This window comes from Halichoeres trimaculatus, unplaced genomic scaffold (genome assembly GCF_033239565.1).
Source record: "Halichoeres trimaculatus isolate MK-OKI-2021-1 unplaced genomic scaffold, fHalTri1.1 fHalTri1_scaffold_21, whole genome shotgun sequence".
NCBI lineage: Eukaryota > Metazoa > Chordata > Actinopteri > Labriformes > Labridae > Halichoeres > Halichoeres trimaculatus.
Window position 1 is genome coordinate 11,540,001 of NW_027437199.1, and position 27,901 is coordinate 11,567,901.

Below are 27,901 nucleotides of genomic sequence, written 5' to 3' on the forward strand. Positions count from 1 at the left end.
CTCCTTTAATATCAGTTTGTGTGTGTGTGTTTATTTGTGTGCATGTGTCTGTGCGTGTGTGTGGGAGGGGGCTCAGAGCATTTATCCTGAAGTAACCTTAACATGAAGAACGATCAAAATTTATCTTATAATGAGAAAAAAAATATTGAAAATTTCAGCAAACACATTCTGTCTTACATTTCATTCATCAAGTCCCACACTGAGTGATTTTACCCTTTGGCTCACTGAATGATAATCTCTTAAATGTGTGTTAAATCTGTCCTTGTTAAAGTTTAGTAATAAATGAGAACAGGTCAGTTATTAGGGCTTAAGCTCAAACTTTTTGAACATGTTCAATTCTTTAATCGATGAAGATTTGCGTGTATTTTTTTTGGAACAAGAGCGTGCAAGATCATCCAAGTAAAGTGACCTGAGGCAGGCTGTAGAGTGATGACATCATGGGCATCATTTCATCGTGGCGTCACCTGACGTCTGAAAGAACGCTCACGCTCTGACTCAACCCATCATGAGACCATTAATATAACACATACCTAAACACACAATGCTCCCCTCTCTCCCTCCATTACCACTAAAACACAAACACACTCATTCACACACGTATACACACACACACACACACACACACACACACACACACACACACACACACACACACACACACACACACACACACACACACACACACACACACACACACACTCAGTATGGATCAAAGGTTAAAGGCTGTTAAAGGTTGGACTGATGGGCTCTAATGATGGTCAAGAAGAGATCATTGATGTCAGGTTAGACAACATCAGGCTGCTCTGTTGGACTGACTCATCTTCATCTTCATCATCATCATCATCATCATCATCATCATTATCATGAATGTCATCATCATCATCAACCTTATCCCAAGCATGACCTACACATTTAACACCACCACCCCCACCATCATCAGTATCATCATCATCTTCATCATTATACACATAATTATCATCATCATTATCATCACCATCAACACAATCTCCCCACAATCAACACCTTTACTATCTCACCATCACCAACGTCACCTCCATCGTCACCTGAATTCTAAACGAGTTTCAAGACTTTTTGAAAATACACATATTATTATTATTATTATTATTATTATTAATAATAATAATAATAATAATAATAATAATAATAATAATAATAATAATAATAATAATAGAAAAAAATAATCATTCATCATTTAAAAAAAACTCCCTTCTTGTTTTGTTTGTTTGAATGGATCTGTATTCAATGGTTGATCATTGTAACATCGTTAAGGAAAAAGCCTATGTGGGTAAACCGTCATGACGTCTTTTACGATTGGGCATTTCTGGGTTCAGGTGAGGTTTCGTCTGAAACAGAGGGACACATCAGCAAGTGGGTGTTCTTCTGCAGGTGAACAGTTTCTCCTGCACGTTCCTAGAGACAAAGAAACAAAGGATCAGAAAGTTGTGGGGCAGATGGTCTCATGTTGTCTCGTTCATACCGACCTGCAGAGTAACGGGGTCACTGTTACAGCTGAACATCCCCTTAGGGCAGAAACTGTCGGCTCTGACCTTTCTCTACATTTTTACAACCGCTGTGACGATGACCGGAAACTCTGACGGATGCACAGCACCTGGTTCTCCTTCCAAGAATTTTTAGGTCATGTTCATATCTCAGTGTCGTCACTCAGGGTTAACATGTCCTCCAAAACACAAGCACATACATGTCAACACACATACACATACATGTTAACACAAGCACAAAGACACTCACAAAATCATACAGTTTATTTCTATAACAGCAACCTTAGGAATCTTGACCCATTCCTCATTGGCAATGGCCTCCAGTTCACCAAGAATCCCAAATTTGAGTACAGCAACCTCAAAAACAAAAAAAAACAAGCATTTCTAAGAGTTCAGTAAAGTTGTCTCACAGTCAGCCTTGATAAATCCTGGAATCAGACTTTTTAAGAACCAGTACCACGATGCAGTAATTTTGCATTAGGAGCATAGCAGCCCCTGAGCATCACTAAGGCACCACAATGCTTCACTCTTCGCAGGGTGTTATTCTAAACATGTGCTTCATTCTTCCTCCTCTAGATATACCACTGATGCAGAGGCCCCCAAAGTTCCAGTTTTGTGTCATTTCCTGATGGAAGAGAATCCCAAAACTTTTGCTGCATATTTATAGCCTATGGTTCTAAGCAGGGCTTGACATTAGCACCCGCCAACCCGCCAAATGCGGGTGAAATTCAGCTGTGGCGGGTAACACTGTAACTCCTACTAGCCACTTTGGCGGCTTGAATTATTTAATTGTAGTTTTTTGAAACAGCACCTGAAATACGAAACCCATTGCAGTATGAGACTACGGCACTACAACTCCCATGAGCACTGCCTGCACAAAGTGCTAGCTCATTGGTCCATTCCCAAAGTCTTTTGCTGACGTAACTGCAGACAGGCGCCCAGACGCGCTCGTCTCCAGCCTCCGTCTTGGATACTGTGACAGCTCCTGGTGTTTGGCGCCTGAAAACGTGATTTAAAGGTCAATTGTAAACAGATTCCAGGGTTTAAGTCACAAGATAACGTCAAAACTCCTGTAACTTTTTAAAAGTGAGGACATTTATCGGATGCTCAATCATGCTTTTTTTCTTCTTTATTTCTTTTTATTTTATGGAACACTCTTGATTATGTAAAAATTTGATGCACAACATGGGTCAAAAGTGACCCGGCTGAGTTTTTATTTTTGATATCTTTGCAGTAAATTAATTTTATCATTCAGTATTCAAGGAATTCCTCAATTAACTTGTTTTTGACCATCCTACACAATTATTTTATTTTTTACTTTTTGAATAAAAAATGTTTTTGTTTCACTACCCTTTTAATGCACAACATGGGTCCAAAATGACCCGTATTCATTTTCTATGTTATTTCTTGTTTGTTGAGTGTTTTTATGATATAACTTTGAAATAAATTAATTTAATCATTTACTCTTCCAATTATGCCGTAAATATCTTGTTTTTGATTAACAATGATCATTATTTCTATTTTTCCTTGCTTGTGGTATGAGCAAGCACAGCTTTTGTATTTCTACCTCAAGTTTACACACACATGGGTCAGAAATGACCCACATGCTTGCTATAGCATTTGGAGTGGAAAGACTTTTTACAGCTCTGCACAGTTCTCTTTGCCTATCTCTAAATATAAGAATTATTTTTCAATTGTTCTAATGTTATCTCTGAAGACATTTGATGACAGTTGTGACTAGATACTGACTGATATGGGACTTTTGGGGCCAATGCTGATACCTATACTGGGGGCAAAAAAAGCCGATATATGGGATATCGACCGATATCCCATATATCGGCTGATATTTATTATAAATTTATTGATAAACAAAGGATATATACTGTATATAATCACAAATCATTATAACGCCCAAATGATTCAAGACAGTAGCATTAAATTAAATTCTAGAAACTAATTATTTATACACTATTAAATTGAAACAAGGAACTAATTATAAAACTGTCAACATAAGAACTGTAGTGTTAACCAATGATAAATAAGAGCAAGCTGTAAACACAATAATAAGTAAAGAAGTCAAACTTTAAACACAGTAAGTAGAAAAAAAATTAAAAATGTAAACAACAAACAGTAGCATTTATCTCTGACACTGTAGACTTCTTTTTTTCTTTTTGTGGGGGGTTAGCTACTTAGCAAAGTAGTTAAATAGGTAGTTAATAAAGCTACTTAGGCAACAAGATAAATGTAAGTGTATGTGTATTGATGTACATCTGAATATATTGTTATGCTCTTGATTTTCTTCCAGAATATGGCTGTTCACAGATTTACCGCTGAGATGGTTATAGCAATGTTGCAGCAGGAACCAAATGAGGAAGAGGAGGCAATTTTTTCTGATTCAGAATCTGAAATTTCAGATGATGATGACCCAGAATATCTGCCACAGGGTCAAGCTGGAGTGGTGTGTCTGGAAATCCAGCTTTCCTGCATGAAAACTCCTCTCATGAAGACTCATCTGATGAATCTTCCAAAGAGGAAACTCAGATACAGTCCGATTGACTGAGTAAAAATGGATCTAAGTTTTCTCTTTGGAATCGAATGAATCGTTTGAAAATGTAAAAGAAATTAATTTAAAAAAAGAAAAAAATTAAAAATTCAAAAAATTGATGACGTGTCGCCAATCCTTCAACTGCTAACGTGCCAGAGATTCACTCCTATCGGTCATTGGTGTATTTCGTACAGGCGGTGTTTGTAAAACATGTGACAACGTTATTAAACAAAGTCATAACTTTCTTCTATCTGTATGTTAAGTCATATGTGAACCATGACGACGTAAAGACTTTACCGTGCAATATCATTAACCCCGACAGCACTCGGAATCTCCGCCCGCTTGCTGTGCAAAAACAAAAACCCAGCGTCCCTCCTCCCGCTCCGTATCAGCTGGTTCGTAAACAGACGACAACCAAGATGGCGGCGGTCTCAGCAGAACCCATGGACAGTTCAGAGGAGAAGTCTCTAAACCTGGAGTACACTAACGGGGGAGATGACAGCCGTGTCCCCGCAGATACGGAACACATGCAGGACTCGGTGCTGGACTTCTTGATGGAGGAATTCGGCAGCGACCTGAAGAACCTGCAGAGGGCTGGAGATCTGCTGGAGAGGCTCAGAGAAGAGAACACAGAGCTGGAGGAACAGGTGAGCTACCTGCCCTAAAATAACAACATTTGACGTAAAAATTCCTGTCAAAATCTAATCACGTGACAGCTTAAACGTGCATTTTTACGTCAGAAGGTATTCAATCAAGGTTGGAGTCTGAATAGGTAACACAAGCTAGCATAAAGTGACCCAAAACACACCCAAAAAGAAAACAGAAATAAGTTCAGAACATTAAAAGTATACTGTGTGTGTGTGTGTGTGTGTGTGTGTGTGTGTGTGTGTGTGTGTGTGTGTGTGTAATCTCAGGTAATGTCTGTCTCCAGCTCTGTTCCTCCCAAAGTGTCTGCTGCTCTGACAGCTGCTGATGATGCCAAATGTTCCCTAGATCGTCTGCTGCAGAGGGAGCGCTGCATCTCCAACACACTGCAGCAGGTACACACACAACTTCTCTCTTTGCATTCACAAGTCTTTACTCACTGCTTTGGTTGAGTGATGTTGTGCCAATGTCCCACAACTTTATCTCCATTTCAAGGTAGTCAGAATTGTTTGTTTGATGAAAGTGTTTCAATCTGTCCCTGACCTTCTGTTTGTTTTTCTGTTGGCAGCACCTGCAAGGGGCACAGTCCTGGATGGATAACCTTGGGCAGACTCTAAACCAAATCGACATCATAGAGAGACACATGAAATACTTGAAGTGCCTGCAACATGTAGAGGAGCTCAGGTACTCTTGACTCATAAGGGGTTGATGATTTTGATAAAGTGTGATGTTCTTTTGCATCAGTGTCTAATGATTAGGTTTGGGTGAGGATGAATCAGGTTATGATGTCATCTGCTGTGTTTTGCAGTGCTGCGGTCCAGCAGTGTCTGATGACGAGCAGTGTGTGGGAAGCTATCCGAGCGGTGGACAGTATGGCCGCTCTGGACGCCGGACTGAACGAGTCTGGCTGTTGTCACCTGCGAGGCTTCATCAGAGAAACACTCCTCTTCTGGCACAAAATCATCAAGGACCGCCTCACCACGTAACCACCTACCTTCTCTTGTAAATGCACCAATTACACATTGAATCACTGTAACACTGACACTGTGTGTTCTCCACTTCGTCACAGTGACTTTGAAAAAGTTCTGACTCAGCTTCACTGGCCCATCATCGCTCCTCCAACTCAGTCACTGACTCCCACCACCAACGGTCAGGAGATCTACAGTCAGCTGGAGCTGCTGGTCACTCAGCTGCTGGCTCTTCAGACATCGTATCCTACCTCTCCACACCTGATGTATTAGAGCAGAGTGTCTGGCAGTATCAACTGATTTGATGTGTGTATGATGACCTTTACAGTCTTCTTTAACTAACCTCATAGCGATGACCTCATTGCCCAAAGGGCCTCAGTCTCTCGTGTTCCCTCTTCACCACCCGGTCCTTCAGCTACGCCCATTTCAAAGGCTGCACCCCTCTGTCTGCCCATCCAGATCATGCTGCAGCCCCTGAGCAAGAGGTTCAGATACCACTTCTACGGAAACCGGCAGACGAACACCCTGAGCAAGGTCTGTAGACTCCACAGCACATTCAGCAAATACAACCTTGATAACCACACATCACACATACACTTCCTTGAAACAATGGTTTCTGCTCCCTGTTGGACCTGTGGTTTCTCTTTGCTTATTTATGTGTTTACCTGTGTTTTTTTCAGCCTGAGTGGTACCTGACCCAGGTTCTGATGTGGATGAGTCACAGCTCCGCCTTCATGGAGGAAAAGATTCAGCCCATCCTGGACAGAGCTGGAGCCTCAATCAGCGCCCGGGTCAGATTTAGTTTATGCTCCTCAATTAAGATGCTGTAACAAGGCGTGGAACAAATCTGTTTTTATTACTTGTAGAGTAAACACATGCAGGATTTCTACATTCTGCTTAAACCAGAGCAAAGTGCAAAGATTATTGTTGTCACATCATCATAGCATCATCATTGCCATAATCACTATTGTCATAATTTCTGTTATCACAGAATAATCAACAGCAAATTCATTGTCATGGTTGTCATTACATTATCAATTATATCACTAGATCCACCATCATCACCATAATTATCATCATTGTCATGTTTGAACACTAGAGGAGAACCACTCAGACACAGACACTGCTGTTGGAGCTGTATGAAGTTGTTTGTAAATTGTATTATGTTTGTAAATAAACACAACATGTGTTGTTTCTGCAGGTGGAGCTATGCCGGGGCCTTCTGTCTCTGGTGCAGGACAAGGTGTCCAGTGATGCCTCCAGGCTTCTGTATGAAGATGCTCTCTTCTGCCACCTGGTGGAGGAAGTGCTGCAGTTCGAGAAGGAGCTCAGGAGCAATCATTCATATCCTGCAGTGCTGCCCGGTCTGCTCCATCTGCTGCTGGAGGACTCCATCCTGCAGAAGTGGCTCACTGTGGAGAAGAAGAGTGAGTTTACACCTGGTAACTGAGTGTACATAATATGATGAAATACTGTAATATGTTTGATATATGCTGTCTGTTCCAGTGGCAGTGGAGAAGATGGACGCCATGCTGTCTGCAGACGGAGCATGGAGCTCTCAGTATAAAGACATCAGTGATTTAGATGAGCTGAAGGCTCCTGACTGTGCAGAGACGTTCATGACTCTGCTGCAGGTGATCACAGGTGAGACAGACTCTGATTGGTCTATTTTTCAATACTGTTTACTTGTGGCTACATCATTATAGAGAATAAACAAACTAAATACCTGTAATTGTGTTTTGTTGTCTACAGAGAGATACCGTCCTTTACCATCTGCCTGTGCTCAGCTCAAATTTCTGGAGTTGCAAAGAGAGCTCGTAGACGACTTTCGTATTAGGCTCACACAGGTACAGTATTTTATTACATGTTCATTTTGGACAAAAAGAAAACAGGTGACAATGACAGAAACACTAAACAAACTTGTGTTTGACATTTTGTGATCAGTGTGTTGTTTTTTGTTGTTCAGGTGATGAAGGAGGAGTCGCGCTCTCCACTTGGTGCTCGTTATTGTGCGATTCTGAACGCTGTGAATTACATCTGCACCATCCTGGGAGACTGGGGAGACGACGTGGTGTGTGCAGATATATAAGCAGATTTTAATAGTTATAAAAAATACTTTAAACTATACTTAATAAAAACAAATCTGATGGATTGCTCTAAAAACAGTACATGAAGTCACTAGATTAATTAATCATGTCTTCTTCTGATTTCTCATGTTTGATAAATAAACTGAACTAAATTGTCCTGAAAAATGTAGCTGATTTTATTTTTCCCTAAGAGATCTGTCTCTTTTTCTTCTTCTGTAGTTTTTCCTGCAGCTGCAGCAGGCTGCGGTGTCCCTCGGGGAGGAGGCGCTGCTTGGAGGTCTGGGAGTAATGGAGCTGGGTCGACTGGCGTCTCTGGAAGGTTCTCTGTTTGAAGGCTTGCTGTCTCTGCTGGACCGGCTAAAAACCGACATGATGGGGCGACTGCTGGACTGGACCATGAGAGAAATCACAGAGAAAGCTCGACCGTACTGCACGGACAGGTGAGAAGGAGCGACATGTGGAACAGGTATGGAGAGGCAGCTTCATGTGTTATCGCCTCTTTCTTGTTTCCTGCAGGTGGTTGTCCCTCCCCTCCCAGCAAGACCTGTCCACCATGTCCCTGTCCAGTTCAGCATGTCCCATGATGCTTTGTGTGAGGGACAGACTGTTGAACCTGCATCAGGTCCTCAGTCTGTCTCTGTTCCAGCTGGCGTGGCAGGGACTCGCAGAGAGACTCGACAACTACCTGTACCAGGAGGTGAGACGCTACACACCTGAGAGGTTATTTTAATCGCTTTGTAAGTGTGTTTAACTCATCAGTACCAGACTCACTTGGCTGACTTGATAATTTCCTTTATGCCAAAATTGAAAAAAGTTGAAATAGACAAAGAAAAAATTGATGATATAACCCCAAAATATTACTAAGACATTATATGGAGCGAACTCAAAAAAATGTTTTTATTTTTTTTCATTAAAAATAAAATTGCTCATTTTAAATTTGATGCTAGTGACATGTTTGTGGCAGCCTGGCAGGAAGTTTAGCCCCTGAGCTCTTCTACTAAAGAGCCATGCAGTTGTTTCACGTGCAGAATGTGTTTTGATATTGTCTTGCTCAAATATGTCTTCCCTTCCAAGTTGAACTGTTTTGTTAAAACTTAGTAATGATAGTTAAGTAAATTACAAATAAATAAATAAATAATAAAAAAAATATTAATGATAACTAAATCTACTATGTTGCAGGTGATCCTGTGTAATCATTTCAGTGATGGTGGGGCGTCTCAGCTTCAGTTTGACATGAGCAGAAATCTGTTTCCTCTGTTCGGACATTACTGCAAAAGACCAGAGAACTTCTTCAAACAGTAAGAGAGAGAAATTGTGTGTGAGTGTGTGTGTGGTTTTAAAATACTAGTTTAAAAACCCTCAATGGTTCATCACCTGATGTGAGGATTTTAGGTTAGATTTAAGGTGTAATGTTTCTGACATAGCTCATCATGTTTATGATGTTACAGTCTATTTTAGTTTCAATATTTAGGAATGATGTTGTTGTTTCTCCTCAGTGTGAAGGAGGCGTGTATCATCCTGTGTCTCAGTGTCGGCTCTGCGATTCTCCTGAGAAACCTCCTGAAGGAGTCGGAGGAGAACGGCGCTGGAGATCCGTCTCCAGAGTCGGCTCTGAAAGAGCTCGGGGTTTTCTGTTTGGCTCCATGTGACGTTCTGATCCTGTTAAACCTGCGAGCCACATGGCCCGGACAGTGATTCCTCTGTTATTTTATTTTTTTCAATTTCTCTGTCAAACACAGGAGACAACAGGATGTTAAAACAGGAAGACCAAACTGTAGAGCTGTTTGAACTTTTCACTGTGATGATTTATTATCATCTTCTGTAACATAAACAGACTGATGTGCAAGAAATATCGTATAAACACTTCCTGTATCTTCTGTCTGTGTAACACCCATTTAACAGTTTCTCTTCACTTTATATTCATTATTCAGCAGCACTTTCCAAAATAAAACAATGTTAATGTCAAAGTAAAAGTTTGTTGTTTATACTCTCTAGGCTACAATAAATATAAAGTTGTTCATTCAGTCCAGATCCTCTTCTCTTGAATAGAATAGAATAGAATAGAAAATACTTTATTTATCCCCGAGGGGAAATTCAGGAGTCACCGCAGCATTTAAGAAAACAAAAGTAAGAAAGTGTATCGAAAGTGCAAAAAGGTCCATAAGAAATTAGATGACGACTTCCCATCCACCACTCGTCCACCACTTTCCAGCCCAGCCAGTCTCCACCTCCACAGGGTCCAGGACCAAGCCTCCCCAGCAGTCTGTTCAGTCTCTGTCTCCTGGATCCTGTCTGCTCACAGCAGGCGAAGCTCCTCCGATGTGTCGCTGCGTCCGATGTCAGCTCCGTCAGCCACGTCCGTGAACAGCACGATGCCGCTGGGTTAGCACGGCTAGCTCGTCCATCCCCCGGAGCTGGCTCCCACGTTCCCAACAACGATGGATGGGAGGACAGGTCCACATTGTCATCTCCCAGCTCACACCCGAGAACCGGCACGTCGTCCTCACCTCCTCCTCACCTCCTCCTCCTCAGCTCGAGGGAAATCATCAAGCCCTACACTAGTTAGCATTGACATGCTACAGGCTGCTAACAGCTAATTTCACATGTAAACAATGCAGCCATGGTTACATGTAGGATCTCCAGACAAACACAGGAGAAAAGTAGTAAAAAATATCGCCGAAGCCACAAAAAGTTTGGTGTCCGTGACCGACAATGAACCATACAAAGTGATGATCCACTCCAAATACAAAGATTACGAAAAAGAGACGAAAAAAATTACAAGGAACGGACAAAGACGAGAGAGCTGCTGCAACAGGCAGCTACTTGGGTAGCGCCTAGCAACCTTGAATCCAGATCCTCAACTTTGCTGATCCCAAAAGTCCAGATCCTGATGTGTGTAATCCAGATAGTGCCTCTTGACACCATCAGAAAATCCTCTCCATTTTTCATCTCGCTCTTTTTGATTCGATTTTCATAGCTCTAGTACCAAGGACCAAAGAGTACATCCAGTTCTGACTACTTTATTAACCCCTCTTCACTCACTAAAACACATAAAATAGTGAGAGTGAGTTGAAAGGTGAAGGGGTGATGACAGGCAACATTTTCAAAAGTAGAGTTTAAACTCAAGTTATAAGATGGGTGAAAAGCAAAGTGTGGCAGACGTTATAATAAAAAATCTGCCAATGGATCAAAAAAAATTGCTTAAAACTAGAATAATGTCTTAAAACAAGTAAGTTTTCTTTTGTTCCATTGGTAGGTTTTCCTTTTACTTGTTACAAGCAATTCAGACCTTATTTTTGTCTTTAAATAACTTGATTTAGGACATTTATTGGGACTGGTCAGGTGACTGTGGCTCATATCAAGTCTAAAAAGTCATTTCCTACTAAAAATAAGTCAGAAACACTTGATAAGATTTCAGTTATATCCAGTGTGGGCTTGAAATGAGTCACATTCACCTGACAACTTAAGAAAAATGTCTTATTTCAAGATATTAAAAGACAAAAATGACGCCTGTATTGCTTTACGAGAGTGAAAAAAATTTGCCAGCGAGCCTGTTTAGTGTCATGTTCTAAGACATTATCCTTATTTCAACACTGTTATTAATTTTCCCTTGGCCAAAGGCATAAGCAAAGTAAGTGCCTGCTTCAGGCTGTGGCTTGTAGGGGGCAAGGGTCTAACTGATGAGTTAATAATTAGACATTTTAAATAACAGGAATACAACATTTTAATCTCTCTGCCAGCGTGTTTCTCCATTAGTTAGGAGCTCCAACAGCAGTCTTGTTTTTTCCTCAGTGAGGCGAAGTGAGGTCATGCATGTTATATAATGTTTCCTCTGTGGGGTCCTCTTTCCCTCAGATAACTACATTCCTCTCTGCGGGAGCAAACTGATTTTACTGAAGAGCTGTGAGATATCACTTCAATATGATTTTTCAGGCAGTTTTTGAGTGTATGAACTTCACTGGATGGCTATTGTTGGGTTTTGTCGTGTTACTTTTGGCTGATATCGTCAGAAACTGGAGGCCACACAGCTTTCCCCCGGGGCCACTGGCTTTGCCCTTTCTAGGAAACATTTTCAGTGGAGTTGACCACAAAAGCATGGAGAAGGTGAGGAAACTCAATATTTCAACATGCATTTAGGCATTTACAAACTTTGTTTGGTTTTGTTTTTAAGAGAATCCCAGAGAAATTAGATATTGGCTGTCATATGCTACTATTTTCATTTGTTCTTGAAATACAACTTGTCAGTACAATAGTTTATAACTAGAGCAATGTCTATAAAATCTTTGAAAGTGCAGTTGTATTTTTTTCCCCTACTATTGTACCAAATTTGCTATTATTTGTATTTATACAAAGATGCTGCTCACCAATGTTTTGTGTATATGGGGATGTTATCACTTATTTGAATAAAAAAAAAAGATCCTAAAGAAAAGGTAAAACTACAAAAAAAGAAAGAATTTAGGGCTGCAAGGTGGTGCAAGGGTTAGCGTTGCAGCCTCACGGCAACAAGGTCAAAGGTTTGATTCCCAGCTTGGCTGGTGGGCCTTTCTGTGTGGAGTTTGCATGTTCTCCCCGTGCATTAGGGTTCTCTCCGGGTCCAGCATGCTCACCAGATTAATTGAACACTCTAAATTGTCCGTAGGTGTGAGTATGTGAATGGTTGTGAAAGGTGGTCTGTCTCTGTGTCAGCCCTGTGATTGACTGCCGACCAGTCCAGGGTGTACTCCACCTCTCGCCAAATGACAGCTGGGATAAGCTCCAGCCACCTGTGACCTTGAACATGATAAGCAGTTCAGAAAATGAATGAATGAAAAAAAACAAACACCTGAGAGGCTTTTTTTTACAGATGTGAACAATCAAACCCGACTGATTGCCTTTGGATGCACTGCACCACTTATTTTAAGTAAAAATTGTATTGTTATATTTGAAATGAGGCACTTTTAACTGTTCAGTCCAAGAATATCTTGTTTAAAGTTATTTAAGGACAAAAATTAGGTCTAAGTGCCAAAGTAAAAAAAATCTGCCCATGGAATTAAAAAATAATGCTAGAAAATTTGCTTAAAACTGAAATAATGTCTTAATACAAGTAACTTTTCTCATGTTCCATTGGCAGGTTTTTTCCACTTGTTACAAGCAAATTAGACCTCATTTTGTCTCTAAATATCTTGAAATAAGACACTTTTCTGGACTGGTCAGGTATTTTTTATTTTTATTTATTTATTTATCTATTTTTTCAGTGTGTCACTATAAACAGTTTCATAATCCACACAAAAGTCTATCACATATGATGCACTGATCTAAAAAAACAAAACAAAACAAAAAACAAATGAAAATAAGTCATCTCAACAGGAGACAATGTGTGTATGACTCAGCACTATTATGACCAATGACATGCTGAGAGCAGCTTTCTGCTGCATGAAATACAATGTGAGTAACTATAAATTACTTTTCCTCCAAGTTTTAGCTTTTAATTTTTTTAACCTCCTTAAAGAGGGGATATTATACTATGTGCTGATAGCACAAGAATTTCCAAAACTCTTGTGAGAGGAATTATGTTTTTTTTTTTTTTATAAACTGAAAACTATGTAAATCTACTGTTGTAGCACCATAGGGACAGTTGTAGCACCATGGGGACAGTCAAGAGCCTAAGAAAAGACATGATACCCCCTCTTTAAACTTTTCGGTCAAGCTTTAAAATTTAACTTTTTACACAAAAATATCCCCTCTGTAATACTGCCGCTTTCTTTTTATGTAATTTCTCTCTCTATGTGGATGCAGCTTTCCAAAAAGTTTGGACCAGTGTTCAGTCTGAGGAGAAGCAGCGAGAGGATAGTTTTTGTTTCTGGATATAAGATGGTCAAAGAGGCGCTTGTTAACCAGATCGACAGCTTGGTGGACAGACCTATCATCCCACTCTTCCATGACATCTTTAAAGGCATCGGTGAGTCTGTGTTCACGGGACAGTTGTTGTCTGAACTGCGCTGAACAGAGTTTATTTGCTTTAAACCATAAACACGCGCCATTTTTTTTTTACAGGAATAGCTTTGAGCAGTGGTTACCTGTGGAAGAAGCAGAGGAAGTTTGCCACCGCTCACCTGCGTTACTTTGGAGAGGGCCAGAAGCTGCTGGAAAGTTATATCCTCATAGAAAACAACTTCCTCTGTGACAATTTTAAAGATGAACAGGGCAAGTTAATCATATCATTCATATCATAACACACAATCTCACCTGATTTAACATTACATTACTGGCAGATGTGCTGATTGTGTCCTCACAAGGTTTAATTCCACTTTGACCGACTCTCAACCTTCACAGGAAAACCATTCAACCCTCAATTCACCCTCACCCATGCTGTGAGTAACGTCATCGCTTCTGTAGTTTTCGGGCATCGGTTTGAATACAGCGATGAGTCTTTTCGAAGATGGTTAATACTGGACTATGATGCCATTGTGCTTGCTGGCTCGGCTCAGACTCAGGTGAGTGAGTCTATGAATAAATATAAATACAACTCTGTTTCCACAAGAGCTGTGAAAAAAAAGGTTTAAAAAAACTTCACTTTTTACAAGTTTTTGGCTGTTAAAGTTGAATTATATCTTTTTGATCCTGATCCAACATTGTACACTGGAAAAAACCTGAAATCTTATCAAGTGTTTTTGTCTTATTTCAGTAAAAGATGCCTTTTTAGACTTAATATGAGCCAAATTCACCTTACCAGTGGCAAAAATCAAGTAAAACAAAACAATTTTTACTTAGAATAAGACAAAAACACTTAGTAAGATTTCATTTTTTGCAGTGCACATGAGAGTTATCAAGATTTGCATGCGTCCCAATAAATTGTTGTTTGTGGCCGTGCCTTGTGTGTTATGAAAAATCCTTCCATTACTTTCCGTGGCCAATGTGTCTAGTGTACACATACTAAATTTGAAGATCACCAGGAAAAAAAACTGAGGGTAGAGATTCATCAAAATCTAGCATTTCACTCCAATTTCAAAACTTCCTGTTCAGAAATTCATAATGGTCGTATAAGACATTTTTATTTGTAGGTCTTGGCATGATGGTTATGCACAAAAATTAGGGATGTTCGATACCACTTTTTTTGCAGACCTATACCAGTATGACAACTCCCTCTTGAGTACTCACCAATACCGAGTACTGATACAACCAGTACTTTTGATACATAAAATTTCAATTAACAGTGACGGATCATTTTGATCAAAGACAGCACAGTCACTCTGCCATTAAGTCCAAATAAAACAAAAACAACTCTCACTGAGTTTAGAATTTTTTTTGATAGATATTAATAAAAAAGTGCACAATAAAACTAGCAACTGTCAGAATTTAGGTATTTTTAAAAAACACTGGTTTATTCATTTTGTTTGCACAGGACCTGATGCACATTTGCAGTGGTGTTAAACCGCAGCAATTAGCAGCATCTAGTGACAAGGAGGAATTGCTCAACAAGAGATTTTCTTGCCTAGAGTATCTGCTGCTGGTATCTGCAGCCTTCACGGGTACCTCGAAAAAAAGGCTGGTATAGGTACTCACCCATCCCAAACAAAAATGTATCTGAAAGTAGCTGAAGAGGCTGTGTTTTTTTCACATAGGGGATGAAAACACTGAATTCATAAATGTTTTCAGTGTGATTGAATTTTGTGACATGTTTCATCACGACTTTAAGCACGCTGAAGGCACACAATTTTGTGTCTAAGTGGCAGAAAGAAAGAACATTTGGTAGGGTTTCAAATAGGGATGGGTATTGAATCAAGTACTTTTATTGGTACTGACCGAATTCTGTCAAAGGTACCGGGTACTGATTCTTGTAAAATCAAAAGGTACCATGTTTAGGTACCTAAATGTGTCCTTGTGACTGTGAGGGAGTAAAAGTACATACTGGACATGAACACAGCATTGCATGGTTATATGTTGAAGAATAAATATGTTAAATTGAAAAAAAAACACATTTTACTATTATACAAATTGGTATTTTTTTACCACAAAAAAAGTGCAGAAAATTGGTAGCTTTGAGTACTACTATCGATTTCCAGGTACCGGGCATCAGTGCTGTATCATTTCAGAAGTGAAAGGCACCCATAGTTTCAAAAGGCCCTCACCTCACCTGCGGTCAGGCTCGGGCTTTAATGATCTACAAACCATCAAACTTTGATTTCATCAACTCTTTACATGGCATCCTAAATGTTATAGATTTATTGTTGTTTGATAACAGAAGTATATGGGCTGTTACTAATCTGACACTCCAACCTATCCACAGTTATTTGATGCCTTCCCTAAACTGATGAGGTACATTCCAGGACCCCACCAGACTGTACTCGCAAACTACAGCGAGATCGTGAAATTCCTGAAACAGGAGGTCGAGAAGCACAAGGAGCAGTGGAACCCTGAAGACCCTCGAGATTTCATTGATGTCTACCTGACAGAGATAACCAAGGTGAGATCATGTGTCGTACATTTTTGGTGAAGTTCTCTGGATCCAGTTAAAACAGATACACCGATCAGGTCTTTTCATAGCATACCCACAGAGAAAGGTGAGGACCCTGAATGAGGCCGCTGACACGGCTCTGAGTACAAGGTGTGAATAGAGTCATGTTCTCCTGATTTACGGACAGAATACGGACCCTAAGACTGGATTCAACTTAGAAACCCTGCTGGTTTGCATTTTGGACCTGCTCGAGGCCGGCACAGAATCAGCTGCGACCACCTTACGCTGGGCTCTTGTGTACATGATGAACTTCCCAGAGATACAAGGTCAGTTTCTCTTCACCTCCTCTGATCAGCTGCTTTATGCTTGAACACACAAATAACCAGGATGCCTCCTCCTGTAGCCAAAGTCCACGCAGAAATCGACAGAGTGGTGGGAGATTCCCGCCAGCCCACCATGGCTGACAGACCTGACATGCCGTACACGGAAGCCGTCATCCACGAGACCCAGAGGCTTGGAAATATCCTTCCCATGGGATTCCCCAAAATGGCCAGTAAAGACACTACGCTTGGAGGATACTTCATACCAAAGGTAGGACCCTGGGGTTATTAAGATATAACAACATCTGAATAAGTGATACCACGGCTCATAAACCGGTCATGTCTCTTTTTCAGGGCACAACCGTCAACACCATCCTGGCTTCTGTGCTGCTTGATAAAGACGAGTGGGAGACCCCAGATGTCTTCAATCCTGGACACTTCTTAGATTCAGAAGGACGGTTTCGCAGAAGAGAGGCCTTCTTACCGTTTTCAGCAGGTTTTTACGAACTGCGTCACCTCACAGATATTCATTAGCTTCCAGAAAATGCCCCTAACAGCTTGAACTGGTCTGCTCTCTGTTTTCTCCCAGGTAAACGTGCGTGTTTGGGGGAGCAACTGGCAAAGATGGAGCTGTTCCTCATCTTCACGCAACTCTTCCAGCGGTTCACCTTCTCCGCTCCTCCTGGGGAGATGCCAAGTATGGAGGGCGTGCAGGGCTTCACCACCTCCCCGGCCCCGTTTCGGGTGCTCGCTGTGCCTCGCTGATTCACTGCTTTCTGTCCAAACTAAGCCAATGAAAAGGGATTAGCACAAACCAACAACTTCTTCCCCTTCAGTATGACTCATCCTATAAAAATAATATATATCAATCTTACAAATAAAGGACGTGTAATGTAACACCTGATCCAACGTTTATTGAATGGATCTTTTTTCTAATAAAACATTTATTAATATCCATTGACTGCTGATCCTTTAACATTTACATTATGTGGTAAACTATGACACACTTTGCCATTTGTACTGTGTTTTTCTTTCAAGGGTTTGTATCAGTATAAAATATATTGTGTTTAAAAGTATTTCATTTAAGAACTAGAAAAGCACTCAGAGAGCGGACCTCCACTCTGCATATTGTGATTGTCATGCAACAATTGAGTCCTACTTTAATGTTATACTCCCTTTCAGCAGACTGCCTGCTACAAATTGATGTTAGTTGCAGGTTTGCACGATAATTTGTAATATGATAGTGTTGAAAATTATGATGACCCAGTACATATTTCATATTCAGGATCTCAGTATCCAGAATATTGGCAAGATCTGGATCCCACTTTTGCATCCGTCAGAAATTATGGTAACCATTCATGGTGGAGTTATATACACATATGGTGAAAACTTAAAAAAAGTCCTGGATCCAGACGGTGATCCCGATCACCTCCAAACTTTAATCACGTCTTCCTTGTCACATTTTGAAAATTTCCTGAAAATTTCATCAAGATCTGTGTCTAACTTTTTAAGTTATGATGTTCACAGACGAGCAGACAAACTCCCAAAATCACAGCCTCCTTGGTGTAGGTAATGAGGACACAGGTTGCGGCTGAGGACACCACATTCAGAACACTTTAAACTGAAATTAACACAAAGGAGCCTTTTTTTTTTTGGTAACGGAGATGTTTATTTAGACAACCGAATGCATGCCAGAAAGAACTGTGTTACAGCAGCGGTAAATTCCAGCTCTCACTCTTTTCTAGCTCAGAGGGAGAGACACGAGTCAGAACACACCAAACTTTGGAGACTTGGTTGAGAACACTATCTGCTCTATTTTATTGCATTGACACATTACTTCTTGTACTGAGTGGGCAGGGGAGACAGGGGGTACCATTGCTGAGTGGAACATTGAGGAGCTTGGATCTTAAACAGCTTTGGCCGGAGTACGCTGTTTTGGCAAAAGGACAGAAGTAATTAACACCTCGTTTAAGGGAACTTTACCTCTTACACAAAACACGTAAAGAGACGACAACAAAAGATGCACTTACTGTAGGTAGCATTCACATGCAGTATAACGTGTCTTCTCCTTCAGACTACATTTTTCTCCACTATTTCTTACAGAGATTCACAGCTAATGTTTTCAGTTTGGGGGATTATTTTACACGTAATGGCTATGGAAGAACAAAGACATGTTGGATGGATTTGGGAGAAAAGAAAACAAAGAAATTTCTTATGAGAGTCAAAAGAGACAAAATTGTGCTTATCACTAGAGGGAGTCAGTTAGAGACACCTGTACTTGTTGTCAAACCTTTCATCCCCCAAAAAGGGATTCCTTGACATCAGCAGCCACTTGGTCCGACAAAATTTCCCCAGTCGCTGTTGCCTTTGTTTCTCCAATATACTGATGAGCCAAAAATACCATAATATCAAAAATAAATGCGACCCTTTCACAAAACAATGAGCAATAAATAATAATCAAATGGTGTTCTTGTACTGTATATGTACTGTATATACACAGAGAGTTACGTTTGTTGTATATATGTACACAAAACATTAGCCAGCCTATTTCAGACTGGCTTCATAGCATAGCCGACGACTGGAACGCTCGTCCAGACTCAATAAATCCCAGAAAAAGCAACAACAAAATAAGTTACACAGCCTCCTGGAGAGCAGAAGGGATAATGCACATTGAGACTACGGTGTCGCTTGTAGTTTTTTGCCCCCAAAATAGAAGCGCAGGTCTGAAAAGGAAAGTAAATATAAAAGGAAAATGTAACATTTGTAATTTTTTTAAGGTAGGGTGTAAAAAAAAGCCTCTAGAATTCGATAAAATAACTAGCTTATTAAAACATTGATTGACGACAACATGCACGATGCTTTGATCGCAGAGCGCTCTCTGCAGATTCTGCATGTTTTGATGCTTCTCTTTGTTTTGACGCGGTGATCTGCAACCCTTTCCTCATTTTCAGGCGCTAACTGAAAGTCCTTTCTCCTTTAGACAGTCCTTCAAAATAAGAGTCCTCTAATCCATTCCAGGTAGACTATCTTGCAGTTTACATGCTCAGGTTAGCAGGTCCTGCTCCCGTAAACGTCTGTTTATGTCTCCACAGCTGTCTGCTCAGGGTATTCAGTCCATCTGCTCACCAACAAACACCTCACTAAACACTTTAGTCCCAGGCTTATCTTAGTAGCTTATGTACAGGAGGTTGAAGTGTCTGCCAGGCAGAATCCCAGGCAAGCAGCCGTGTCCTCACACATTTACAGAGTGTGTTCCAGTTTTCAGTCTTCTCCTTTCTCTTCACAGGTTATGTCTGTTTGTGTATGACTTGTTGGATGAGTTTTATTCTTCCTACATGAGTGAAGTTCACAGATTTCTACCTTTGAGTGTGTGACTGACTGGTTTTTATTCAGCTGATACACAAACTATAGGATGTGCTTGTGTGTATATGCATGGATGCGTTGATTTGTGCTTGTGTGTAAATTTGCGTCTTTGTGCTTTTCCTCAAACGCTCCGTGGGGGTCTCTGCAGCTCATGGGTCCTCCTGTTGCGTCCCTTCTTGTTCTCCTGCATTCGTCTCCATTTGGCTGCGTGCTGGGTGCTCGCTCTCGACCCCCCAGCTGCTGCCTGAGAGCTGGCCGTGCTAGGCTGCCCTTTTTGACCGTTTTGTGTCTTCTGGTTGTTTTTGGGGACCTGGCTGGTCAGCATACCCAGGTTTGATTGAGCTTTCTGGGCGTTCTGGCCCCGAGCTGGCACTTCCACTGTTGGACCTCCAGCTTGTAGCCATGGTTTGCTCTGAGGTGGACTTTGCTGCTGCTTCTGAGTACTTGGAGCCAGAGCTTTAGGTCGTAAAGCAACACTGGCTCCACTGCTGGATTCAGCTTTACCCTGACCGTTACCGTTGGGTGGCTTCATCTTCTTCTGTTTACGCTCCTTCTTCCAAACTCGATCACAAAACTCCTCCACGCTGTTGAGGTCCGGGTGGTCCAGGAGAGACAGGAAGTCTCGGTACCACAGGCGGTGCTTTGCAGAATGGCCGACCCCGCTTCCTGCACCAGGAAGTCCAGGTAGGATGTCACCAAGTTTCTGAGAGGGGATGACCTGGAGGTTGAGGCGCAGCAGAGGCTGAATGAAGCCGTGCTCCACGGCCTGGCAGTGGTAGACTCCGGTGTCTGACTGGGTCAGGCTGCGGATGAGGAGGCCTTGGTCTGTACGGAGAATCCGGTCATCGAGCTTTATCTGGAAAAGACAGAGAAGAAGTTGAAGGTGCAAATAAAGAGCAAGAAAAAGGAACAAAGCAGTGAGGTTTTAAATGATAACAAGATTAAAAAAAGACAGATGACACAACCGCTCCAACAAAGCAAAGCCAAAACTTTTGGTCTCCACCTCCTAACTGCAGTGCAGTTCATAAAGCTTTTCTCCTCCATATCACAGATAAGACTTGTATCTAACGTTACACTGCAAAAAACATCTTATCAAGTGTTATTTTCTGTTTTCTTTTTTTTTTTTTTAAATTGTTTCATTTTACATGATATGAGCTACATTAACCTGACCAGTCCAGAAAAATGTCTTTTTTCAAGTTATTTAAAGACAAAAATGAACGTCTGAATTGCTTGTAGCTAGTAAAAAAACTGCCACTGGAATTCAAAAAAATGTGCTAGTAGATTATCTTGAAATTAGAATAATGTCTTCATACCAGAAACATTTTTTCTTACCCCAGTGGAAGATATTTTTACTTGTTACAAGCAATCTAGACTGGTACGGCCATGTGCTTGTGGCTCATATTAGTCCAAAATGACATTGTTTACAAAAAAAGATAAAAACACTTGATAAATTTAAGTTTTTTTTGGACTGTGGTTATATTTACAAGATGTGATACATGTCAAAATGTCATTTTTCTGAAACGTCAGTTATTAAGAGAGAAGAGCATTTGTATCAAAAATACTTCCCAATGGTAATTAAGCAGTCGTCCCTACATGCACAGAGATGCGGGGAAGGAGATCCCAACTATTGTTGTATGCATGCTACTGTGATAAAGCTTTGGATATTTTTAAAGTCTCTCAGTTTGAGCTTAAAGTTTGACCTCATTTTTGTTAACTTGTTAACGCCTGTAGAAGTTTGCATGTTTTTGAAACTCCTACTTCATACACTTGTTTTAGCAGCTACACTGCAAAAAAACAAAACAAAACAAAAAAATTAAGCAACTCTTAAAGTCCTATTTTTAATAAAACATGTTAGACTTGATATGAGCCACATTCACCTGAAACATCCAGAAAAGCGTCTTTTTTTAAAGTTAGAAGATAAAAGTGATGACTGAACTTCTTGTTAAGAGCAAAAAAATCAGTCAGTGAGGTCATGAAAACATACTTGTTACATTTCTTGTATTCAGCGATGAATCTTTTCTTAAGAAACTTGAGAAAGAAATCAGAGCAAAAACAACACCTGCATAAACTTAATGAAACTCACAATCAGCTGAGTGTATTCTGTATTTGGAAACAGGCAGTGAGACGTGAGGACACCACCTCTGATGTAGTTGTGAATTCCTCTCAATATCAAAACAACTTTTTGTAAAAGTTTAAATCTAATAAACTCTCATTTTTGGTTACTAAAACTTGACCTCCATAGATTGTGTTTCTGACCTGAAATGACCAGTTAAAGAAAAGTCTGCAGGGGAAAGTGCTGAGGATTAAAAGTCAAATGTTTCCCTTTTCCAAAAACATTCAATAAAACATGCTCGGGGTCAGTGCAGGATAACCCACAGATTATGAAGTGCAGTCTTGCTAGATACTCAGTGTTTTGTTTGCAGAAGTTGAATTACTGTGGAATTTCAAAAATCCAGCTGGATTTCACACATTCAGCCAGAGCTGAGGGGAGGGGGGTCGATCCACCAAGAGACACATTCACACCTCATGCTTGCGGTCATCGTTGGGCTTCTGCAGCTGCCAGTAAATGAGCGCTCGCTGAGACTTGGGGCTGCACTCCAGGAACATGCTGCTGTTCTCCACGCCGTACACACTCCTGTCCTCCACGCTGCCGCCGCCTAAACCATCCATGTCTTCTACTCAAGTGGAGACAAACACACAAGAGGAGTGGAGTGAGAAATGTGGGGATAAGAAGAAGAGAAATGTGTGTGTATGTGTGTGTGTGGTCATTAAAGTACCGTGATGCTGTAGATCCGAACACTGGGAGAGAGGGTCTCCGTTTCTGATGTCTTGCCGTCTAGTCCGCCTGAGGATGAAAACCAAAGATGAATTTCTCTGTACTGCTCAATTTCAACCACTAGGGGGCAATGTTACCCTGCACTTTTCTTTAAAATGCTCCTCAGCCATCAGGTTCGAGAAAGTGGGTATTTATTCAACCTTCACTTCTCTGTTAAACCAGAAAAAACCTGGCAGATTGTAAGAAACTTAAACCTAAAGAGCGATGAAACAGCATGCTTCATTGCTTTCTGATGAGCCGTTGTAATGAAACGTGTACAGTGTTGTTTCACCCTTGAAGTGTCTTGTAAAACAGCCCCACTCTTTGTCCTCTGGATGTGAAAGTGTGCTGTTTTTCAGTGTGATGGAGAGGTGTTTACAGCGAAAGTGTCTCCCTGCCCTGCTGTGTTAAAAAAGATGCTGATGGGTGCTGTGGGTGAAGGTGAGCCAAAGGTGAGGGGTGGAAGCAGGTAGAGTAAAAAAAGGAACAGATGGATTGAAGTTGCAAGTATGCATGTGAGATCTCAAAGGCAGCTTCAATCTCTTTCCAAACATATTTTGATGCTCGTCTTCCTGTCTCCTGTCCCAGCATTCCTGTCTTTGTTGGTCGTCTGAGCACGTGCGGGGCCGGCTGTCTGCATCTCGCTCCGGTAGGGAAAATATTTGCAGAGTTGAGGAGAGCTGGTCTTAACCGCAGGGCGTGCCACCTCTTCTGTAACCCCGCCAAGTTGGAGTAAAAACCCACTGGCCTACTTCTGTGAGTGTGAGAAGTTCTAGATGAATGGGATGTGTGTGTGTGAGTGTGTGTGTTAGGGCTGCAGTGGTCAGCTTAATCCCACTGGATCCAGAAGAGGGTAATTTGAGGGTGTGTATGTTCATACCTCCTGGCTGTGGGGTGAAGCGGTCAGACGGCTCCTGTTGGATATAATTTAGTGTGTGTGTGCTCATGTGGATGTATATTCACGTGCGTCTTTATGACCCTGAGCATCTTGGCAGTTCGGTCACAGATCACAACTCAGAACAACTGTTACTGGCAGAGGTTAGAGCCCAGGTTGCTTTAGGCATGCACACTAACCCTGTGAGTGTTTTTAATGAGTGTGTTTGGTGTTTTTGTAATAATCCCACTCTAGATTACTTCCATGTTTAGATGTTTTGGCGTGTACCATGTGCTTGTGTGCATTTTTCACTCTCACAGCACCCTCTAATAGGCGAGTGGAGGTCTGAAGTCAGAGAAGTTGGATTGTTAAATCCAATTGCGACTGCAGGTGCACTGATAACTCCCAGGTGTAAACAGAGAATGTTGCTGAAAAGACGAGTGCAGCCTCAGCAAAAAACCCCCGAGGATAAATAAGGTCAGAGATCTGTTTGCTTTGTGCTCCTACCTCTTGGCGGTAGGAAAGTATCTCGAGCACTCGGTGCCGTCCCATGCGCAGTAAGGGTCTCTGGCCAGGCAGCACTCGGCGCAAGCTTTCCCATACACCTCACACCGATGCAGAGACATCTGCGATACGCCCAGAGCTGAGCCAAGGTACAGCTGTTGCTGTGGGAGCGAAAGAAAAGAGCAAGGATGTAAAAATTTAATGTTCCGGAGCGGCTCTGCTGGAAAGGCTCTTGTTAAATTGAGGTTTGTTGTGGGTTTGGTTCTCAGTAGGTGATTAGGTATCTGGATCTACGTGTTTTTTTTAAGAGACCAGTAGTTCCTTCTTTTTTCTAGTCTAGCCTTGTCATCAGCTTTCTGGCGAATTATGATGCACACAGGCGAGTTTTTACCTGCTTCGTGGACAACTCCATCGCGGTGATGGGAGTCGGCTCCTGCACAAAACAAACACAGAACAGCTGCTTCACTCCACGGATCAAGTTGTGTTTTCATAAAAGGCATTCAGGGACATGGAAGCTGCTGTTGACACTGAATGTTTGAAATCTTTACCCGAAAGACTGTCATCTCCTCCAGCACCACCTCCTCCAAGTCGTGCCAGCTCTCTTTGGGGATCATCACCACCTTCAGCACGGTGCCCACATCTGGAAGAGTTTAGACACGCAGATACAGTTTATGAAAATCAGTGTTTCCTTTGCATGACTGATACCTGGACAAGGATTGTGCTTTGGCGTAGGAAGTAGACAATGTCTTGTTGGCGATGTAAGACAGAGGTCCTTAACCTCTTGAGACTCAAGCTTTTGTCTGGTGTTCAATTTTTAATTCACCTTGCTATTTGGGATAAGTAAGGCCTAATAACTATAATAACTAAATTTAGTCTTTGTATGGGAAGTTTGATTATTTTTATTATGAGTTCCCTATTAGTTGTTTGTTAGTACTGTGATTTTGTACTTCAATATGTTGTTTTTTTCACTAAAATGGGTGTAATGTTGTGATTTCACCAAAAGATGATGTGGGCAGTGTCCCTAATTAAGGCTAATAGGTCAAAGTTTAAAAAAATGAAGTGCCATGGGTCTGAGAGGTGGAAATGTAATGTCCACATATGTGGACGCTGGGTCTTAAGAGGTTAAAGAGGGGGTGTAATGGTCTTCAATACATTAAACACAGATATAGAGTGACAATGCTGGATGTTCATACTAAATGTGTACTGTGTTACAAACCTCTACATATTCATATGTTTCAGTAATCACTGGATCTTTACACTGCTAAAAACAGGATGTTCTAAAAATTTGGCACAAGATCTTTTCACTATCTTCACATGATTTGCTGAAATAATGAGGTCATCACACAAGATTCATTGGAGGGGCAGGCCTCAAACACCGAGGTCTACCCACAGCTCTGCCCTCAACAGGACATGCTCTGACTGGCCAATCACAGAGGAGGGGGTTTGTGGAGCAGGAAGCCTTAAAGGGACAGTGGCTAAAATGAGGAAGCTGAAATACTGGTTTTCTAAACCGCAAGTGTGAGAAAAACAGTTTGTTTTCCTTTCTAGATGTAAACCATGTAGAGCCACAACAATGATACCAGAGGGACAGTATGAGGCCTAAAACAAAACATGATACCCCTCTTTAAGTACATCCCCAGGTATTGAAGAGCGAACTCTCACGTGGAATCAGCTCTTTTCTTCAACTGACGCCCCACCCCCATTCTCTATAGTCCTCATGTCGTCAGCTGATCTGTCTTATAAAGGCAATAAAGCTAACAAAAAACTTCAGAGTAACTTTAACTTTGATTAAATCCAACAGTTTGTCAGAAACTGGTGTTTAAAGACAAAAACTGACGCCAACAGTATAACACTGCTCTGTTGTGTACCTGTCCCGATGAACATGACATCATACTGGCCGTCCTCCGCCTCCACCCTGTCCACCACCAGCTGGGAGAACTGGTAGTCCACATCCGTCCGCACCATAATGGGACGCCCACCTATCGGGTGCACCGGGTTGAACATTGCTGGGTGGCCCCTGGCGAAGGTGATGACATCATCAGGGAGGTCTTTGGTGGAGTCGAATCCTCCGAATGTCTTACTCGGACACTGAGAGTCACACCAGAAAAGATGGGTTAAAAATAACTGACAGCTTCTGATTCATGTTTCTTGGTTTGTGAAAAATCTTCTATTTAGTTTGACTCACAGTTCCAGGGCGGGGGTAGGGCACCCTCCCTTGGAAAGGCACCCACTGGTAGTTTGGTCCATCTCTGTGGGCGTAGGGACCCAGGAAAACTCTCCTGATGTCAGCCATGTTGTACATACACACCGCTGAGCCTTTAAAGATGTTACTGTGGAGGAGAAAAAAGAGAGGAGGTGAGAGATGGAAAGAAAAAGAGGATAAAGGGAGGGCGAGGGCGGTGAAATGAGACGACAAAGAAAAACAAAAAGGATTCATAAACGATCAGTCACAGGGGCGAGGATTAAGAGCTCGTGAAATACTGAAGAAAGACAACAAAATGACCCTTCATCGCACAAAGACAGAGGGGAGCAGGGTTGTCATTACCTAAGTACAGGACTGACAGATTGGAACTTCGCTGTGATTGCTTCCAGCCTCTTGAGAACAGACAGGAATGTGGGCACGCCACCAACAAACCAGGAGACCTGGACCTGGAGCACATTTGAAATCCCCTTCAATATTTTGTGAGCGTTTGCTCGGGCCAGATGGGTGGATTTTTGTTGCTTTCTCCTGCCAGATGAGCTCCAAAATAGGGAAGGGCGATCGATTTGTGGAAATGATGTGGATTATATTTAAATTCATGCTGGATCCCAGGTCATCCAGGAGACAATGAACTGAACTGTGACTCATGAGAAATGGAGAATCTCAGAGTTTTTCCTGGATTGCTCCAAGATATACAACCTGAAAGAGTTTGCACTGCAAAAAAAATGAAATCTAATCAAGTGTTTTTGTCTTATTTTGAGTAGAAAAAGTCTTTTTAGACTTAATATGAGTCACAGTCACCTGACCAGTCCAGAAAAATGTCATTTAAAGACAAAAATAAGTTCTGAATTGGTTGTAACAAGTAGGAAAAAAAATCTGCCAATGGAACTGGACAAAAGTTACTTGTGTTAAGACTTTATTCTACTTTTAAAGGTCCCATGTTATGCAAAAATCACTTTATTAAGTCTTTTAGTGAAATTTGTGGGTCTTTGGCTTTCCTCCCAGCCCACAAAATGTGATATTTAATGACAAAACCTGCACTTTGTAGTGCGTGTGAATGTAAAATCCTGACCTAAAACGAGCTGTTTGGATTTTGGGCCAGATGGGTGGATTTTGGGGATTTGCTGACGTCAGCGATTCCCTTTTTTTGGCCATTCAGGAGCAAGTCTGAACTGATTGGTCCACCGGAGCAGATACCCCTGAACCCCCTTCCTGCCCGCTCCCCTCTCCACTGCTGGAGAGATCACTGCTTTGTTTTTAGCTATAAACAGCCACATAGTTCCATGCATAAGCTTCCCATCTCTGAAGAAGACACGACCAAGTGGCTAGAGTTCATTTATCAAGGAAATGTTCCAGCTACACTCAGTAAAACTGTGCATGTGTGTGCTAATCACTTCACGACCGACTGCTTTTCCAACTTTGGACAGTACAAATGAAATGGACAAATGAAATGTGAGTATTTTAAATGCTGTGTGCTGTGGAGCAGATGTAAGAGCTTTTCCTCAGTGTCCCCCCTGTCTCTGTGTTAGCTTCAGGATGCTAACTGTAGCTGCGGTTGGCCTGTTGTTTTAGCCTGTAATGTTATGATAAAAGAGCTTCGCTGTTTTCTAAACATTGTGCACTTGG

General features: G+C 41.4%; 4 protein-coding genes across 6 annotated transcripts in view; 2 read left to right on the plus strand and 2 right to left on the minus strand.

The window, feature by feature from the left end:
- LOC141810826 (prolactin-like) overlaps positions 1-4,463 on the minus strand; it is a 7,776-nt gene extending 3,313 nt beyond the window's left edge. Inside the window, exons 1-3 of one of the 3 annotated variants that reach the window (XM_074698653.1) lie at positions 4,363-4,463; positions 1,803-1,877; positions 1-1,699 (exon numbers count right to left, since the gene is read on the minus strand). The exon at positions 1-1,699 is cut by the window's left edge and continues 99 nt beyond it. The gene's annotated coding sequence lies outside the window, so the exon portion shown is untranslated. Of the gene's footprint in view, positions 3,357-4,362 lie in introns of those variants that run through there. The other 2 variants (XM_074698652.1, XM_074698651.1) reach the window with 2 other exon arrangements.
- rint1 (RAD50 interactor 1) lies at positions 4,463-9,778 on the plus strand. The gene is made up of 15 exons (XM_074698649.1): positions 4,463-4,712; positions 4,980-5,105; positions 5,279-5,394; positions 5,519-5,692; positions 5,780-5,920; positions 6,029-6,212; positions 6,359-6,469; positions 6,880-7,105; positions 7,185-7,322; positions 7,431-7,525; positions 7,645-7,749; positions 7,985-8,205; positions 8,282-8,462; positions 8,945-9,063; positions 9,262-9,778. The coding sequence occupies exons 1-15, from the start codon at positions 4,485-4,487 to the stop codon at positions 9,458-9,460; spliced, it is 2,364 nt and encodes a 787-aa protein (XP_074554750.1). The 5' UTR covers positions 4,463-4,484; the 3' UTR covers positions 9,461-9,778.
- Positions 9,779-11,615: 1,837 nt separating this feature from the next.
- LOC141810828 (cytochrome P450 2J4-like) lies at positions 11,616-17,396 on the plus strand. The gene is made up of 9 exons (XM_074698655.1): positions 11,616-11,869; positions 13,541-13,703; positions 13,799-13,948; positions 14,078-14,238; positions 16,032-16,208; positions 16,387-16,525; positions 16,603-16,790; positions 16,874-17,015; positions 17,109-17,396. Exons 1-9 carry the CDS (start codon positions 11,687-11,689, stop codon positions 17,282-17,284), a joined length of 1,479 nt encoding a protein of 492 aa, XP_074554756.1. The 5' UTR covers positions 11,616-11,686; the 3' UTR covers positions 17,285-17,396.
- A 783-nt stretch (positions 17,397-18,179) lies between these two features.
- sema3aa (sema domain, immunoglobulin domain (Ig), short basic domain, secreted, (semaphorin) 3Aa) overlaps positions 18,180-27,901 on the minus strand; it is a 93,155-nt gene continuing 83,433 nt past the window's right edge. The window contains exons 11-18 of the mRNA XM_074697746.1: positions 26,261-26,405; positions 25,944-26,163; positions 24,624-24,715; positions 24,467-24,508; positions 24,079-24,236; positions 22,660-22,727; positions 22,406-22,557; positions 18,180-20,738 (exon numbers count right to left, since the gene is read on the minus strand). Coding sequence (XP_074553847.1) covers positions 20,004-20,738; positions 22,406-22,557; positions 22,660-22,727; positions 24,079-24,236; positions 24,467-24,508; positions 24,624-24,715; positions 25,944-26,163; positions 26,261-26,405 — 1,612 coding nt within the window. The 3' untranslated portion in view covers positions 18,180-20,003. The remainder of the gene's footprint in view (positions 20,739-22,405; positions 22,558-22,659; positions 22,728-24,078; positions 24,237-24,466; positions 24,509-24,623; positions 24,716-25,943; positions 26,164-26,260; positions 26,406-27,901) is intronic.

What these genes read in the sequence shown, in the direction of transcription:
- rint1 (XM_074698649.1), top strand. Translation starts at nt 4,485, where the DNA reads ATGGCGGCGGTCTCAGCAGAACCCATGGACAGTTCAGAGGAGAAGTCT. An exon ending in CGACCGTACTGCACGGACAG is followed by an intron (nt 8,206 to 8,281) that starts GTGAGAAGGAGC and finishes TGTTTCCTGCAG; the next exon opens with GTGGTTGTCCCTCCCCTCCC. An exon ending in ACAACTACCTGTACCAGGAG is followed by an intron (nt 8,463 to 8,944) that starts GTGAGACGCTAC and finishes ACTATGTTGCAG; the next exon opens with GTGATCCTGTGTAATCATTT.
- LOC141810828 (XM_074698655.1), top strand. Translation starts at nt 11,687, where the DNA reads ATGATTTTTCAGGCAGTTTTTGAGTGTATGAACTTCACTGGATGGCTA. An exon ending in CTGGCTCGGCTCAGACTCAG is followed by an intron (nt 14,239 to 16,031) that starts GTGAGTGAGTCT and finishes ACCTATCCACAG; the next exon opens with TTATTTGATGCCTTCCCTAA. An exon ending in CTTCTTACCGTTTTCAGCAG is followed by an intron (nt 17,016 to 17,108) that starts GTTTTTACGAAC and finishes GTTTTCTCCCAG; the next exon opens with GTAAACGTGCGTGTTTGGGG.